This window comes from Pungitius pungitius, chromosome 4 (genome assembly GCF_949316345.1).
Source record: "Pungitius pungitius chromosome 4, fPunPun2.1, whole genome shotgun sequence".
In the NCBI taxonomy this organism is placed as follows: domain Eukaryota; kingdom Metazoa; phylum Chordata; class Actinopteri; order Perciformes; family Gasterosteidae; genus Pungitius; species Pungitius pungitius.
The window spans coordinates 23,331,650-23,350,200 of NC_084903.1; the positions used below are offsets into that span (position 1 = coordinate 23,331,650).

General features: G+C 49.4%; 1 protein-coding gene across 1 annotated transcript in view; it reads right to left on the minus strand.

The window, feature by feature from the left end:
* The window catches only part of tspan4a (tetraspanin 4a), a 38,977-nt gene extending 22,247 nt beyond the window's left edge, over positions 1-16,730 (minus strand). Inside the window, exon 1 of the mRNA XM_062562023.1 lies at positions 16,407-16,730. Within this exon, the coding sequence (XP_062418007.1) occupies positions 16,407-16,730 (324 nt within the window). The remainder of the gene's footprint in view (positions 1-16,406) is intronic.
* Between the last annotated feature and the right edge of the window lie 1,821 nt (positions 16,731-18,551).

Genomic DNA, 18,551 nt, shown 5'->3' on the forward strand with positions numbered 1-18,551 from the left:
AAAAAAAAAAACACACACCTCCGCAGTGGTGAAGAAACAAATCTCTGACAGCGAAAGTATGACATCAAATTACGAGGGGGGGTGCGAAGAGGGAGGAGGGCAGGATGGAGGGTAATAGAAAGCTCAGCGGACAGTGACCAACGAGACGTGTGCGATGGAGAGGCAGCGGCATAACAAATGAGGGCTGGAGGAGAGAGAAATGGAGACCAATGAGAACGAGAGTGGCATAACAAATTATTGATGGAAGATGGAGGAGGGGGGCAGGGAGGGAAAGGGGGGGGGGGGGGGGAGAAAGAAACGGTCCGGGGAGAACTGCGTGACAGAATGCAGCGCTACATGAGGGCGTAGTGGGGGTCATGATTTCTGTCCGTGTTGAGGTCGAGGGGGGGGGGCTGACCTTTTATGCATGACTGCCATTGAGAGTCTTTTCTTACAACTGAGACTGTGGATCTTTCAGTCTTTTAAAACCAAAGGCAAAAGGTTCAGTGGTTTGTTTTCTTTATTTCCAAAACTTTCTTGGTGACTGTGGAGTCACGTGATGCGCTGGGGAGCCGCAAGGTTGCTGGTTTGAATCCCGGCTGCTCCACGTCAAAGTGTCCCTGAGCAAGACTCCTGACCCCTACTTGCTCCCAGGGCCAAATGTAAGCCATGCGTTAAAATGCAATGAAAGTTGCTTTGGATAAAAGCATAAGTTAACAGTTTAGTTTCTAAATTATACAAAGCATTAGTTTACAAATCTGCTGTGAGGCTCAAATCTCATGAGGCTCAATCGCAAGGTTTCCAATTTCTGGACAAACACACAATTTTTGTACAAAATTTGTACACGTCACGTCAAATGTCAATGATTTTATTCCACAACTCAAGAATTTAAATGCTTTTCACACACGTATCCAAAACGATCATTTTCTGTACTTTTGTACCCCGAGTTTTGAGTATTTCTAATCATCTCCTGACATTTAATCACCAAAAATAATGAATCTTAAATGGCCACCATGTCTTGTTTTGGTCCTGAATCGGCCTCCGTTGTGTGCGTGTTGTGTGCGTGTGTGCGTGTGTGTGTGTGTGTGTGTGTGTGTGCGTGTGTGTGTGTGTTCGAGGCTTCTCTCCACTCGGCTCCTCTGACATTTCACTTCCTTGTTTCTTAATTGTGCTGCTCTTTCCCGGCTTTGCCCCCCCCCCCCCTTCTCTCTCTCTCTCTGCCCATCTCCTCCAAAGCTCCCGTCACCTCATCTTCCAAAGCCCCCCCCATCCCGTTATGTTCCACCCCCCCTTTCTTCCCATCATTAGCTCTTCTCTCACTCACACTTCCCCTCCCTTGCTGCTTCTATCGCATTTCCTTTGCAGCCTTCCCTTGTCATCCTTTGCCCTATCTGCCCCCCCCGAACCCCACCACACACACCCTTTCATCTCAGCCTCATCTTCCTCCTGCAGTAACCATCACCATGTCCACCAGTCTCTTAAATGGCAAATCCCATTTTGTGGGAGGGGGCTTAGATTTGAGCAGACTCAACCGTCCCGACTCGGCCCCGGAGAGCAGACATTGAAGGCTATGTTAAGAAGAGGATTAATCACATAAAAGGAGGCTGCTGAACCCCCCCCCCCCCCCACCCCCCCTCTTGCCCCATCTCGCACACACACCCACACAGCAGCTGCGTAGCAAGAAGCCCTCCTGCATATCCAGTTGGATACGCAGGTAATAAGATGGAAGGGTTACCACTGAATATTTCAAAAGGCATCAAATAGAGCGCAGCACATCGGGGGGCGGGTGGGGGGGGGGTGTAGTTTGCAGATTCAGAACGCACAGAGAGGAGGTGGATGAATAAGTAACCAGTTCACCTGCAGACCGGCTTCACATACCATCACTAAGGACGATGCGCCATAATTCATCACGAAACAACAAGTCATCCACGTGATCTGGAACGAGGAACCAGAGAGACGCCATCGCTCCAAGAATCTCCTGCTTTGACCAAGTCGTTTTGGTGTCTAAACCAACAAAGTTGACCTGAGGATGGATAAAGACCTGAGATAGACAAGGACCTCAGATGGATGAGGACCTGAGGTGGATGAGGACCTGAGATGGATGAGGACCTGAGGTGGATGAGGACCTCAGATGGATGAGGACCTGAGGTGGATGTGGACCTGATATGGATGATGACCTTTGAGCATGTGATCCAATACCAGCTGACAACAGAGAGCACAAGGAGAGAAACGTAACACCTCTGAGATCTGATTACAAATCCCAATGTGATAAAACATATTTATCTGATCTATTCTGGGTGTCACCAGAACAGCTACACGAATATCAAGAGGCCAATCAATCTCTTGAGCCGTGGTGGGCCTCATTGCCTAATTAAAGACCCCCCCCTGACTGCCCGATCACTCCCCTAATCATCAGGATTAAACCTCTTTTAGTCTCAAGTGCTTTGAACAGCTGCCGATGCCTCCCCGAGTTCTCCACGTGTTGCCTGTGACGGACGGCTATTAGAAGCTGCTCAAAGTGAGATGGGGGGGGGAGGGTTCCAGTGATGCCGATCAATACTCAAATTAGCTTCCTTCGCTACCAGCCTCCCGTAGCTTCCCTACGGGAAGGGACGTCTGCAGCTTGAAGAAGCTTCGTGCGGATCTTATGTTTAAGGTTTAGTCTGCTTCATTATAACTTGCAGAGGTGGTTCGGCTCCCTTCAGCAGCGACGCTTATTAACTCCCCCTCAAAGCCTTAGAAAGTGCAGCCGGTATGAATAGTGATCACATGATCACGTATTCAAGTGTTTGCATTGTTTGTCCCCTTACTGCTGTTCAAAGGCCTTAAGGCTGCTGCTGTGATGAATACTGAATGAATGCCGTCCTTCCGTCTTAATCTACGTCTATCTTTAGCTCTTTAATCATTTATATGTCTATATTTATATAATTTGCTACATTCATTGACAGAAGCAGTTGGATTGGCCGACGTTTCAGTTTGTTTTTGAGACGCACGTCATGTGACATGTGTCATTGATCACAGCCTTTCTGAATCATTTCAAAATGAAAAACCACTTCCTCTCCGTGCTTAGCCCGAGGGGCGCTTAGCTTAGCAACAGAGTCCGCTTCCCTTTGTCACCTGTTATGCTAAGCTAAGCTAGTAGCCATCCACTCGCCGTCTACCTCCATCAAAACAACATGTTATTAAATCTCTGGCACAAACAATCGAAGGTGACGTTCCCCAGCGGACGAAACTGGCAGCGGGAGTGAATCCCTATCAGCAGGTGCAGCGACTCAAATTAGAAATGTGTAAATAAGCGGCTAATAATCCAAAGGGTCGGCGAGGAGACGGCGTGCCGACGCATCAGAGGGACGCGGGAGCGCGCCACGCCTTAATTGGGTTCCCAGGCACACGGTGGGGAAAAAAAAAAAAGATCTATAATTAAAACTGTTGATTTCCGGGCTGCTGTGTTTCTCAGTGGGCCATATGGGAGGCTGCTGGACGTGACAGATGGAGGACCAGCCAATGCAACGCAATGGATCCTTTGGATTACGTTTATTTAAAGTACTGTACCTGTCCCTCAAAATTGTTCTTTAAATGTGTAATTACGCTAATTAAACTCCACTGAATTCAGAGGATGAAACGCTTTTACCCGACGACATGTATGTTGATGGTTTAGTTTGTATTTACAAAAAAGTGATTCATTAATTAGATCAGAACGTTTAATGATACACAATATAGAAATTGTGTATCATAAATGGTTGCTATGACAACAAACCATTGTCATAAGTTCACCAAAGACAAACCGTTTGTTATTCTAGAATCAATGTTAATAAGGTCGGAGGCTCAACTTCTCGTTACGAAAAATCCATGAAGAGGAATCCGTTCGGACAAGAGAACGTGGAGCCATTAGCTGTGCTCCTCTGAGACGCAAATAATATGACACTTCAGAGTGAATCTCGTCATTTTTTAGCAAAAATCAATATCCAGCTCATTCGACCAAGTTGGTTTTGTGTGACTGGTTCAACACCATCTGCTTCAAAAGGGCTCCGCTGAGGCTTCATGACGATGCAGATGTTCCTCACCAACAGTCACCAAACCAAAACATGTGACCACGACCTCCAGCAGCTTTCTGTGAGGTCGGGACCTTCTCACGAAGGATTCTGTCAGAAGGAGGGGGGAGATGTGAGATCTTCCCTGTTCGTTACGGCCCATAATGCAGCCTGCGAGTTGAATGTCACAACAAGTCTGTTTTTTTTATCCCAATTGAAGCACCTTCAAAAGGTTTTCACGTCCCGCCGCCAGATATTGTGATGTCAAGTGACATCATTTCGAGGACGTTCACGGCGACATAAACTAAAATGTTCAACGTGCCTTCGTTCCATAAAAGGTTTTTTCCTGCTTTTTCAGCAGAGTTGAAATAATACCAAGAACAATAGACACGTTTGCAGCTTGTGATGGGTGCTGTTTTGTTCTATTCTAACCTGATCAAACCTTTAACAACGCACCAAGTCTTTTTCATGTCATATTCAAGGAGGGATTTGAACTGTTTATCTAAGATGTGAGCTGGCAGAGATCGGCTCCCATTTAGCCCGAAGCCGACGGCAGCCAACAGACAAATGACTTGTTTGGTTATAATTAATAAAAAATGAATGAATACGACACTGGTGTCTCCAGTAAGCTTCGCTGTGGTGGGAGACAAACAGGACACGATGTCTTGTTACGTTTGTGTCAACTCGGTCTCTTCATCTTCTCACCGTTTTTGTCTTGTTTTTGTCCTCTCAATTATTCATAAAGACGTTTTTAAGTCCGCCCTCGTTTGCATTTTCTTACAAAGTTCTAGCAACAAGTGTCAGTTTTTATCCATAAAAACAAGATCTTCTCTTTGGAAACAACTTTTGGGTTTAGTATTTACAATTAAGTAAAGAGATAAAGTGATTGATGAACATTGAGGTGTTTTTTCCCTTTATTAATCCTTCCCATATATTACAATACCTGTGAATTATGGGCCATCGTTTGTTTCTCGGCGTCTGGAAGAGGACCTTCAAACCCGCTCTGATGGGGGGCAAACTGGGAGAGAGGGGGAGGGGGGGGCCAGGGGGGGGTATTTAATGGGACCAGCTCTCCATTGTGATCCGTGTACGGGTCATCAGAGAATCAACGGAGCCTGAACTGAAATGCTTCGTGACTTTGTCTCTTTTCTCTTCTTACCTGCTGTTTCCCCACCTGTTTCCTGCAACCTCCTCATCTCTCTCCCCGTGATCTGTCACCCCCACTCCCCCCCCCCCCCCCCCACCCCCACTCCTCCCCCCCCCCCTTCTCCCTCAGCTCTGCAGCACTCCACCTGCATGCAGCACAGGTCCCGAGCTGCCGTCCTCCGGCTCGTACATCCGCGCTGTTTGGACTCTGTGCTGCAGCACACTGCGGACCCCCCCCCCCCCCTCCCCCACTCCTCACCCCCTCCTCCTCAACGCTGCTACAACCGAACCGCGAGTACACCCCCCGTCCCCCCCCCGTCTACCCCCCGCCGCCCTCTCCTTCTGTCGCTCTCTCACCGTGGTCGTCCCTGTTCTTTCACTTCTCTCAATCTCACAATGCTGCCCCCCCCACCCCCCCCTTCACCCCAACACACACCCCCTCCATCTGGTCCTCTCATTATGCACACTCATTTTGCGTCTGTTCGGCTCCACTTTGATACAGATACACCCCCCTCTCGCGCTCCCTCTGCTCAGCAGCATCTTTATTCTAAGCAGCTCTGCAGCAAACCCCCCCCCCCCCCTCCTTCCCTGCCCCCCCCCCCACTCCGTTTCCCCAGTCGATAAAAAGATGGACTCTTTTTTTTTCATCAGCATTATTAAAAGCCTTTATTTTTACAGCCTGCCTCTCTGCATCTGATAATGCTAATGTGTGCGTGTAGGTGGGGGGGGCAGGGGGGGGGGGCATGGGAGCGAGCGTGTGTGTGAATGGAGGCCGCAGAGGGGGGGGGGCCTCATTGCATCTCAAATGTTGAGTCTCATCAAGCGGAATATGTGAACTTGTCTGACAGCATGCTGACATGAAAAGGCAACAACACTTTGGAGGGAGTTGATGCTCGGGTGAACTCTGCAACACACACACACACACACACGCACACACACACACACACACGGACACACACACACGGACACACACACACACACACACAGACACACACACACACACACGGACACACACACACACACACAGACGCACACACACACGCACACACACACACACACACACACACGCACACACACACACACACACGCACACACACACACACTCACGCACACACACACACAGACACACACACTCACTCACACACACACACACACACACGCACGGTGGCCAGCAAAGGAGAGGGGGGAACATAGAATCTGAGGTTTCAGAGGGTAAAGCAGACTTACTGCTTCTGATTGACAGCTGCTCCAGAACCCGCCTCACGTCGAGTCGTCGTTAAAAAGCCGGATTTCCGTGCGCGGCGTGAAAAGGTTCCCGCGCGGAGAATTAAAAACGACGCATGAAAGTGGAACACCTTTGACCCCCCCCCCCCCCGGCCCCCCCGCTCTGAGGGTGTCGGGTCCTAATTGCAAAACGAGCGGTTTGGCGGCATTGATCCCGACTGAAGCGGCTGATTGAGGCGTCACGCAATTACGCCCCCCCCCCCCCCCCCCCCCCCCCGCTGGGTGAGTGATGGAGAGGAGATTAGGAGTCAGATGAAGTGCGCTTGCCTCTGACTGCACGCTGACTAAGGAGTAACAGCACCTCGTGTTTCCTAACGGCGGTTTGAAGGTCACCAAACGGGCCTTCGTCTGTGTGCAGCGATGGATTCCTTTGAGCGTGCGAGGCCCGAGAGAAGCCTGGCGGTGGAGGAGGGGGCGGAGCTTGAGAGGTGGAGGAAGCAACAGTTGGAGACAGTTTTGGTTGAACGTTGAGCCGCTCAGGAGGGAGGCGACGTTCCGACTGCAGGGTCTGGATCATCGGACCAGAGTTGAGGGAGAGATCTGTCAGAGTCTGTCTGAGGGCCGCTGGGGGGGGGGGGGGGGGGGGGGGGGGGGCAGGAAGGGAACGCCCTTCTCCTTCGTAGCGCTCAGCCGGTTGCAGCTTTTTACTCTCTTTAGCAATCTGCCAACAAACAAGGCCCATAAGTCGGGAAGCCTCTGCTGCTTCCACCAAAATCTCCCACAAATGACAGCTTTGCCAGACAGAAGTGTTCTGGAGGGTGGAGGAGCGTTTAAATCCTCCACCCGGGCTTCCGATTGTTTTGGGGAACAAAGACTCTTTGTGCACTTCACCGTCAAGGTCGGATGACACCGTAGTTTCGGTCGAATGTTCTTTTTGACGCTTCACATTTGATTTTTCGGTACGTAAACAACAACAATCTCACGCAAAGGTTTGTTTCTCCTGTCTGTGCGACCTTTGGCCTTCATCTGGCTCCACGGAGCGTTGACACGGAGCGTCCCTTAGATGAAGACACGTGGACGTGCATCAGGGAAAACAGGCTTCAGTAATCCATGTAATCTTGCAGCTAAAGTGAGCAAAGAGTGGAAACTGATTGGAATGGACCATGGATCGGCATCGGGGGATTTGGGAAGTTCTTCCTCTTGGAAAAGTTGACCCACACCCTCGATGTCACCGAGGTATGGAGACCAGTCTCAGACCTGCTGGACTTTACCTCCAACTCAAAAACACCCGCTGACTCGACGCGATGAGACGATCCCCGTCTGACTGGCGCTGTGCGAGCGCCATGTTAAACGCTGCGTCCTTACCGCTCTGTTCTGGTTCGTGTACTTGTGTTTACTCTTGTGTACTTTTTTCTCTCGTCTTCTTGCAGAGTGCTGTCTTGTTGAGTTGGTAAAACACAATCTCTCCTTGAACTTTACCAAGTGGTTCGTTTAAACCCCAAATAATTCCCACACTTTAGTCAAAACAAGGCGATTGCTTGGCGGGAAAACAATGTGTTCTTAAGTATCCTCATCAGTCATGATGTTGCTCCCATAGCGCGTCCTTGGTTGCATACGAAGTCTGAATGACGCGTCACGTCTCCTTCAGTGCAGCGAGCGCCTGAATCAGCAGGGGATTCCTTCCAGTAACAACGCACAATCATTGTCAATCATCATTAGACGTCGTTGTGTCTAATGATGTGTCCGGATCAAAGCCCCTGCTGAGTTGTTTGTAGTGTGTGTGTGTGTGTGTGTGTGTGTGTGTGTGTGTGTGAGTGATCCCATCTGGAGAAAGTCAATCAATCGCTGGAGTGATTCTGAAGCTTTGGACTCTACGAAGGTTTGTTGTTTTGTATCTGCTACGACGAAGGCAGCGATGATGAGGAGGGAATATGTGACGATGATGATGATGATGATGCTGAGGAGGGAATATGTGACGATGATGATGCTGAGGAGGGAATATGTGACGATGATGATGATTATGGTGAGGAGGGAATATGTGACGATGATGATGATGATGCTGAGGAGGGAATATGTGACGATGATGATGATGATGCTGAGGAGGGAATATGTGACGATGATGATGATGGTGAGGAGGGAATATGTGACGATGATGATGATGATGATGATGAGGAGGAGGGAATATGTGACGATGATGATGCTGAGGAGGGAATATGTGACGATGATGATGATGATGCTGAGGAGGGAATATGTGACGATGATGATGATGATGATGCTGAGGAGGGAATATGTGACGATGATGATGATGCTGAGGAGGGAATATGTGACGATAATGATGCTGAGGAGGGAATATGTGACGATGATGCTGAGGAGGGAATATGTGACAATGATGATGATGATGCTGAGGAGGAAATATGTGACGACGATGATGATGATGCTGAGGAGGGAATATGTGACGATGATGATGATGCTGAGGATGGAATATGTGACGATGATGATGATGATGCTGAGGAGGGAATATGTGACGACGATGATGATGATGCTGAGGAGGGAATATGTGACGATGATGATGATGCTGAGGATGGAATATGTGACGATGATGATGATGATGCTGAGGAGGGAATATGTGACGATGATGATGATGCTGAGGAGGGAATATGTGACAATGATGATGATGATGGTGAGGAGGGAATATGTGACGATGATGATGATGCTGAGGAGGGAATATGTGACGATGATGATGATGATGCTGAGGAGGGAATATGTGATGATGATGATGATGCTGAGGAGGGAATATGTGATGATGATGATGATGCTGAGGAGGGAATATGTGACGATGATGATGATGATGATGCTGAGGAGGGAATATGTGATGATGATGCTGAGGAGGGAATATGTGATGATGATGATGATGATGCTGAGGAGGGAATATGTGACGATGATGATGATGATGATGCTGAGGAGGGAATATGTGATGATGATGATGATGATGCTGAGGAGGGAATATGTGACGAGTCAATTCACTGGAGCGGCTTTTGAATCCGAGGCGAATTTCTGTGTATTTTCATCAATCAGGAGGATTTCACAGGAAACGTGAACAAAAACCGCAGAGCCGAGACGTTGACACTTTATTTCTGTCCGATGCTGCCGTGGAAAACAAAAGCAATGACACGCCGCAATTCAATTTATCACGTAATGCGCATTTGATGCAACTTCAATGGAGGGAACAGAACGCGCTCGACGCAGCGTGTGGGTTCAGAAGCGACTTACTGGGACATCGGAGGGGAGGATTAATCCTTTTATCCTCTCTGAGCCGCCGCGCGCTTTTATTCTTGTGATGCCCGACACTATTGACGCGTTTTAAATGTTTCTACGTGAAGCACGCTGTGGTTTTCCTCCCACGTGACCCACACGTATCTCCTGAGTGTTAGCAAAGGAAGAAGTGGCTTCCTGAACATTAGTGATACTAATTAAAACTGAGGCCTAAACCACGGCAGCACCTTTTCGCCGCCTTTCACAATAAAAGCCTCAGACGTATACACCGTACAAGTGGAAGCAGTGGATCTGGTCAGGTTGAGAAAGACTTATAAAGTTTCCTGGGGGGGACTACGGGGGCGCTGCGTTGTTATAGAATGTAATATGTGACCTACACAAACTCTTCACTCTTCACTTGACCCCGCCCCCCTTGCGTCCTCTTCCTGTAAACACCTCAGTCGGAACTGCATTCGAAAAACAACCCTTTGAAATATTCACACACGAAGGCCAACGGCCAGCGAGGGACTATTCTTGATGATCTCAAAGTATCGTTTGCCTTTTTTTTTTTTTATTTCCCAGCATGCCTTGAGAGCTGCAGATGATCAGCGGTGACGTTTCCCCGGCTCGCCGCTGTCGGCCTGACGTCCGTACGACTTCCTGCGCCCTCCCCCTCCAGAGGCAGGGGGTAAACAGAGGCTAGACAAAGCGGCGTTGAGGGAACCGATAAAACATGGCACGCCCCGGTGAAGAGGTTCCTGCCCCCGCTGTCCTTCCGCCGCGCTGCGCAGCGACCCCCCTCCCCCCGACCGCCCTCCATGAATATTTAAAACCCGCCCACGTCTGTCGGCTGTGATCCCCGGATGCCGGGAGGTGTTTTCGGTCGTCGGGCCTGGCGGCGTGTCCTTCGGGGGGGGGTGGGGGGGGGCGCACAGACTAACAATCCTTCGCCGCCAGGGAGGAAACGACTAAACGGCCAAAGTGCGTCTCTGCTTGACCCACTTCCTGGTCATGAGCAACGCTTCCTGCACCGGATGAACACGTCACATTTATCAGAGGATAAATGTGATCAAGTCATACGTCATGTGATCGCCAATGACTTTGTGCGTGGATGAAAGGAATAAGTTCACACACAAAGGAAAGCGCTACATTGCGAATACAGACCTGAGATCAGCTTCAAATTAGGTGCGTTAAGTGAGTGGATTGCAGCTCCTGACATACTTTCTCCTATCAGGGGGGCTTTTCCTTATGCCTTGACATGAATATTTTAAAGAACTTCACAGACAGAAAACACGCATAGCAGCGCGTAGCTGCATAGCGTTAAAACATGGATACAGGGAAGCACTTTTATCCGGGATTAAAATAAAGTATTTAGTTGATTTTCAGAGAATTCATACCTTTAAAGGAGATAGAGGACTCGCGCCACTATCACCACCGTCGGAGGTCAAACGCCCGAGTCATCGGACTCTGATCTCCTCTTATCTCCAGAGAAAAGTCCTGCAAAAACCACGACTTCCTGCTGATAAACATACGCGGCTCGACTGTCATGACCATGGAAACGTTGCATCTCCAAAAGGCTGCTAGTAGGTCAGTGTGATGGCGATGGCCAGATGCGCTGTCTGTGATTTGAAGACTGGACTCAAAGGAGGCTGCAGTATTAAACTGTCTCTTCCTCCCGAGCCAATAAAAGAGCTTCATTAAAGGGCTTTTTGTTTTTCAGGGAATAAAATATAGATTTGTGAATTTTCCCATTTATTCTGCACTAGGTGAGCATCACAATCTCAGGACGCAATAACGATGAGCAGAGCAATGAAGACGCTCACGATGCCCCCCCCCCCCCTCCTCTCCATATATCCAACCTGTGTGCACAGCGGGCGAGAGGGACACACAAACACACTCTGCCAAAGCAAACGGCGGGCCCATTACCAGGACCACTCATGCTGAGCAACACCCCCCCCCCCCCTCCCCCTCCTCCCCCCCGAAGGCAACGGGACAGGGCGCTGACTGATCTCAGATCTGCGGAAAGACCATTTACTATTGATCAGGCCAAACGGGGGGAGACAGATCTCTCCGCCGGGCTCTGACCTACATTAAACACAACTTCAGAGGACACGCGTCCCCCCCCCTGCCCCCGTCCCCCCCCCCTCTGCCTCCAGTGTGGGAAAGGCCACATTTGTGCTGACAAGATTAATTAAAAAGTGGCTGTGAAAGAGTCTGGTTTGTGGCTTGGGAAGGAGAGGGTGGGGAGGGGGGGGCGTCATGCGGCGTTGTGCATCGTCCGCCTTTAAAAAAAAAAAAAAAAAAAAGAAGCCCGCAGCTGACCGTCTGGCAGAGTGAGCGAGTTTGAGTCTGCTGGACGCCGAGCACGAGGACGCACGCCCCCCTCCCCCACCCCCGCGCACTCAGAACCAAACCAACTTGGAGGGACCTTGTGATTTTATTGGTCACGCGGCTCCTCCAAATAGACTTGTTTCCATAACGACCTGCTATTGTTGCGCCTCCTAATGGAATGAAGAGGCGCTGAGAAAAGGTGTATTCCAAATAATGTGCTGCACGTGTATACACACACACCACACAAATTGAATCGTCTAAAAGGGGGATAATAGATTTCTCTTCGGTCGGCGTGATCTCGTTCGTGAGGAGGGGAAACGGACTTCGAATGTGTGCAACTGTGGAGTTTAAACCAATCCGATCATAACTAATGTAGAGACACATGGAAAAAGAGAGAGAAGCTAAGTCACAAAGATGTTAACCTCAAAAGTAAATAAGTGGAAGTAAGCTGTTTAAATTGCGCTGATACGTTTGGTTTTAAAGGTTTCATTTCGTCGGCTGTCATCTGCCACACGTCTCCGTCCTCGCTGCTGACCTCCAGCTGTGACCTTGGCGAAAGCGCCCGTCGCAGTTTGACTCCTCGACACAAAGCTGAACTCATTCTACTCGGCTCCCATGTTCCTTCCCTTCGGTTTCCCATCGCAAAAATACGATTGTTGAATTTGTTTATTTTTTGCAATAACAAAAAAAAAGCCGCACAGATGTTAGCGGACATTTGCCAGATGGTATTTGTGTCGTGCAGTGAAACGGCTTCCGCCCAGCAGCAGGTTTGAAATGAGTCTGTTTGTTACTTGATGCTTTGCGTACGCCGGTGAGCAACAGATTCAATCACAGAATCACTGTCAGATGAAACAAAGGAAACCCACCAAAGACCTTCTTCTGCACAGCGAGCGCGAAGAGAACGGAGGAGCCTCCTCACTGACGGCACCTACACGCACAGTGTGTGGATTGGATACCTCGGGAAAGTCTTGGTCACACTCTGATAGTCGGTGTTACTGCACTAAAGTTGCTGTCACTGTATTGAGAGTCCCTGTTAACTGCTGCAATGGAAGCATGCAATTAGCAGGTTTTACCTTGTTTTGGGTCACGTGTTGGCACCTGACCATAAAAGCCTCAAATATCCCACAAGAGGGTCATTCGGGGACATATTTTATACGGTAGAAAGACTCTTCAACTTGTGTTGAGCACCGACCTTATTTCAGACATTTCACCAAAAACACATTCTGAAAACACTTAAAGTTTCAGAGGAACGAAACAAAAGCGAAAATCTGTTTTCTGATTTTGGGAAATCCATCAGGGCTGAAACTAAGTAGTTGTTATGTTTTCAATTGATCAATTAATCATTCACAGGACTATATGTTGAAAACCAGCAATCACAACTTCTAAAAGGACAGGATGTGTCTCAGACAGGAACAGCAAGAAATTTAATCTTTGCCTAATGGATAAAAGATCTATTTATTCAGGGGGGATCTTTTGGTCTCAAGTGGGAAAGAGATTAAAGGTTATCGATACGATTACAAAAAGATGCAATTAATGTGATACATTAGAAAAATCACTAAGATGACTAACAATTCACCTGACTAATGACTAAGATTACTAACCTGTCACATGAGTAAGATTACTAATGAGTCACCTGACTAATGACTAAGATTACTAACATGTCACATGACTAAGATTACTAACGAGTCACCTGTCTAATCACTAACATTAGTACCGAGTCACCTGACTAATGACTAAGATTACTAACGAGTCACCTGTCTAATCACTGAGATTACTAACGAGTCACCTGTCCCAGTAGACGCATCTGATTCAAGTTGATGAATTTCTCAAAATCTGTTCCTGTCGAAGTGAAACCACGAATCGGAGGGAACTGCAGCCACTCGCTTCCCGACTCCTTCCAATCCAAAATAATCTTGACTCTATGTGACATCTCACGATTATTTTGAACAAATGTCAAGAGAGAGTTTGTTTTTGATGAGATCCCTCCTGCGAATCCATGTGAGAGCTTATTAGCATTTGAGCTGGCAGAGGTGGAAATCTCCCTCATATCAATTATCTATAGAGACGAGTCGCTGATGAGAGCCCCTGCTGTGCTGCACCGTGTAAGCTCTCACACACTCAGTGAGAGGGAAGCTGAAAAAATAAACCTATTTTTGACGTCCCCTAATCGATCCAATGCCTCTTCAAGGCGGCGCGACCCTGCCGATGCTGCCTGGTCACGACCCCCGCTAGTCACTGGCCGTGACTCGTTAGGTGACAGGTCCTCAGTCGCTCGCCAGACAGGCGGCTCTTAAGCAATGTGAGTAATTAGTCACTCGCTAGTCTTGTGAGTCCATGGTCCCACAGTCGAAATGCAAGTCCTTGATCATGAGAGTCGGTGGTCACCTGCTAACCGCGGGAGTCATAGTCACACAAGTGAGTCATGTGAGTCGTTAGTCGTGCAAGTTGGTCACGAGTCTTGAGTGCACTGCTAGTCACGTGAGTTCGACTGAGGTTGAGTTAGAAGTCAGTTGTCATGACTCGTTACTCTTGTGAGTCGTTAGTCTTATGAGTCGTATGAGTATGAGGCAGTCATAGTCACACACTGAGTCATGTGAGTCGTTAGTAGTGGTCACGAGTCTTGAGTCACGTGAGTTTGAGGTTCTTGGTCATTTTCTATCAATTTGAGTTGGTACTCAGTCGACTCGTGAGTCATTAGTCTCTTGACTCTTTAGTCTTGTGAGTTGTTGGTCTTGTGATAATTTTGTCCTGTGAGTTGTTAGTCTCTTGAGTCGTTAGTCTTGTGACTCGTTAGTCTCTTGATTTGTTAGTCACGTGATTATTGGTCTTGTGAGTTGTTTGCCTTTTGAGTCGTTAGTCTTGTGAGTTTTAGTCTTGTGAGGTTTTAGTCTTGTGAGCTGTTAGGCTTGTCAGTTGTTAGGCTTGTGAGTTGTTAGTCCAAAACTGGCACTATAGGGTTCCCTTCCCCGCCCCCCATACACACACACACACACAGTGTGGCCCCTCCTCGACAGTGCTTTATGGCAGAGAGAAGATGAAGAGTTGAAGAGGTCACTCGTTCCCAGAGGGAGATTGCATCTTGGAAGCTAGATTGCATTTCGGCGTTCGAGGGCCTCATCTCGTTCCATTACCAATAAGAACAGAAGTATGACAAATCAAAGTAGTCCCAGCACTGTAAACCACGGGGGGGGGGGCGGAGGCAGCATCCCCCAAAACTCAAGACAAAGTTGGAACGCAATTGCACAGAAAAGACAGTGTGTGTGGAAAGAAAAAAAACAAGAACACCTCACACACACAGACAAGGCAGAGATGGAGATCTTTAAATGTGAAGCTGTGGAACATGACGGGGCTTCGCGGTGGAAATGAAAGTGATCTGTTGGGGGGGGACAGGGGGGGTTGGCTACCGGAGTGAGATGGACAGACAAAGGCTGAATCGTCTCCCTGTGCAAACAGATAGGATCATCCAGATAGAGCGGATTGACAGCCTCGATGGGCTGAGAAGGGCCTGCGGTGGGGGAAAGAGGAGGAGGAGGAGGGGTGGAGCAGAGGTAGGTGATGGAGCAACCCAGCGTTGTGATTAACGAGTCCACGCTAAAAACGGCAGCTGCACATATGAAGAAGCTTACCACAGAAAACAAAGTGGCGCACACCCACGTCTGGAAGTACTGTATGGGGAAGCGAAAGAAAGCTCGACCCACCCACACAGTGGGCTTTGTTACACATGATCTAAATGCATGACCTGTCTTTTCCTCCCCCCACAAACCCCCCCCGCCCCCCAACCCTCCGCTTCATCTTCACTCCTCTCACATCACTCTGGCACAGATACCACGGCTCCCTCTGGCCCACATGAAATACACAAAGAACGTGTGAGTAAACATGCAGAATCTTAGATCGCTTACGTGACTCTTTCAGCCACGTGAGTCGATGGTCGCTCACAAGTCAGGTGAGTAATCTTGGTGATTAAACCGGTGACTCGTTAGTAATCTTAGTCATTAGTCAGGTGAATCGTTAGTCATTTTAGTGATTAGACAGGTAACTCGTTAGTAATCTTAATCGTTGGTCAGGTAACTCATTAGTCATCTTAGTCATGTGACTTGTTGGTTATATCAGCCATTGTTGATTTGTGTCATTAATCAAGTGATTCGTTAGTCAATGGCTAGTCGGGTGACTCGTTAATAATGTGAGTCATTAATCAAGTGATTTATTAGTCAATTGTTAGTCAGGTGACTCGCTAGTAATGTGAGTCATTAATCAAGTGATTTGTTAGTCAATTGTTAGTCAGCTGACTCGTTAATAATGTGAGTCATTAGTCTCGTGAGTCTTAAGATACTTTCACGTCACATTAGCCATTAGGAAAGGTCAGTTACTGACCCCCCCCCCCCCCCACACACACACACACACACACACGCGCACACACACACACACACACGGCTCGTGACTCACCCAGAAGAGAAGGTTGAAGAAGACCATTCCGTATCGCAGGGCCATCACGCAGCCCTCGGCCATCCTGCAGCGGCGCAGCTCTAGGAGGAAGATGAAGGAGAGGTCCAGGTAAAACACCACGTACTTCTTCCCCTGCTGGGCGTAGCGCCCCTTGGACGCCTGCGGCCCCTTCGTGGTGTGGAAGCCGAAGGCGAAGGGCGGCCGCTTGTACTCGAACTCCCCGCTGAAGCGGTGGAAGCCGGAGGTGAACGGCGGCGAGTCGGACTTGCTGTCCAGAGACGGACTGCGCCGGTACGGGGTCTCGTCGGTGCTCGAGCGTCTCATGGCGGGAGGCGGACGAGTCAAAAGTCCGTCCCGGCCTCAAGTCCTCAACGTGGGGGGGTGGAGGAGGTGTAAGAAGTTACTCCACTCAGTGCAGACGGATGGATGTCTCCTCGAGTTTTCCTAAAAAACTGTTAAAAACCCTATCGAACGATTACAGACCCCCCCCCACGCGACTCCCCACCCATGTCCCCCTGCCCCCCCCCCCCACGTCACCTTGTCCCACCCAAAAGGTGCGGTCACTCTTGATCTGCTTTAATCTGCGGTGCCATTCACGTCCCCTCCTTTAATCCCGCGGTCCCGCTGTATTCTGCGGGGCACTTTGCGTAATCCCGCCGCTACGCACGCTGTTAATTTCGCGCGTTTTAGGGCATCGTCCCGCCGTGCGCTCACCTCTCCGCGACCACTTCCTGCGCAGGTGTCGACGCTCCGAGGGATAAAAAAGCCGGGAAACAGGAGCCGTTCCTGCGCGAGATCCCCTCTCTCTCTCTCCCCTTCTGCGAGCTTTGAAGACGAGGGGGGGGGGGGGGTACAAAGGGGGAAGGGGGGGGGGTGTAATGGCACTTGATCCGGGGCCAATCAACTTCTGCTACTCAATGAAGAGCGCAGTGCGCGCGGCGTGGTAGAAAGCGAGCGGGAAGGGTGGCGCAATGGACGGATGCGCGTGAGAGCGGACCCCACTTTGGCGCCTTTAATCACACATCTGCCGACTCCCCCCTTCTTCTCCTCCGCTCTCCCCTCACCCCCCCCCCCTTCTCTGTGTGGACGGGAGGTAATTGATCCCCAGACTCCCCTCATCAGCGAGGTAAAAAAAAAAAAAGTGTACGGCGTCCCCCCCCCCCCCTCCTACTCCCACAAACACACACACGCGTTTTCCTCTTCTCTTAAGTGGGCAACGAGATCAAGGTGTCCACCGCCGGGTCATGGCGAGAAGAATGAGCGAGTCAGCTCCCTCACTGATGTAGAGAGAGAGAGAGAGAGAGACTGCAGTGTTTCAGCTCCCTCCCCTCTTTCTCCTCCACAAGCTCCTCTCTCTCCATCTCTCTCCATCTCTCTCCTATCGCTCTATCTCTCTCTCTCTCTCTCTCTCTCTCTCTCACACACACACACACACACACACACACACACACACGTACCCGACCAGCCAATCAGTGTCTCACATTTATGTACATGCGACACACAGGACCTGGTGTGTGGTTAATATATACCAGCAGCCTGCTGCTCTGGTGCATCCTCCTCCGCCTCCTCCTCCTCCGCCTCCTCCTCCTCCGCCTCTTCTCCCTGGACCTCATTCCACATGCAGAGGTCGTTCTTGCTGGGCTTCAGCCGTGTGCCTCTGTCCCCGTGGACCCTGACTCGGGTCCCGCTGCAGCCACGACAAATGTTTTTATTCAGACTGAGGGGGAGGAAAAGTGGTCACGCATGACCAACTCGCCAGAGAGGTGCCTGGTTCCGTGACATGCGGGGACATGAAAGTAAATTAGAACCATTTGGTGCAGCTGCAAGTGTCTCATTTGGCATTCCGCTGTCCCTCCACCCTCTTGTGTCCCCTCTTAACTTAAGGCTGTGGAACCAGCACTCCGCTGTCACCGTGACTCCGCCCACCTCTAGTGGTCTGTTAAGGTCAACAAGTGAAAAGGTCAAACCACCATCTTTCGTTCAACAACACCACTTCATACCAGCAGGAGGTTCTCATTTTAATGTGCGTTTCCATCCACGAGCATTGCACAGACTTATTATTGATAAGTTGGTGGTGCTAATTCACCATTTAGGTGCCATTTACTGAAAAATGATACAAATATTTTTGCGATGTTTGTTTCATGT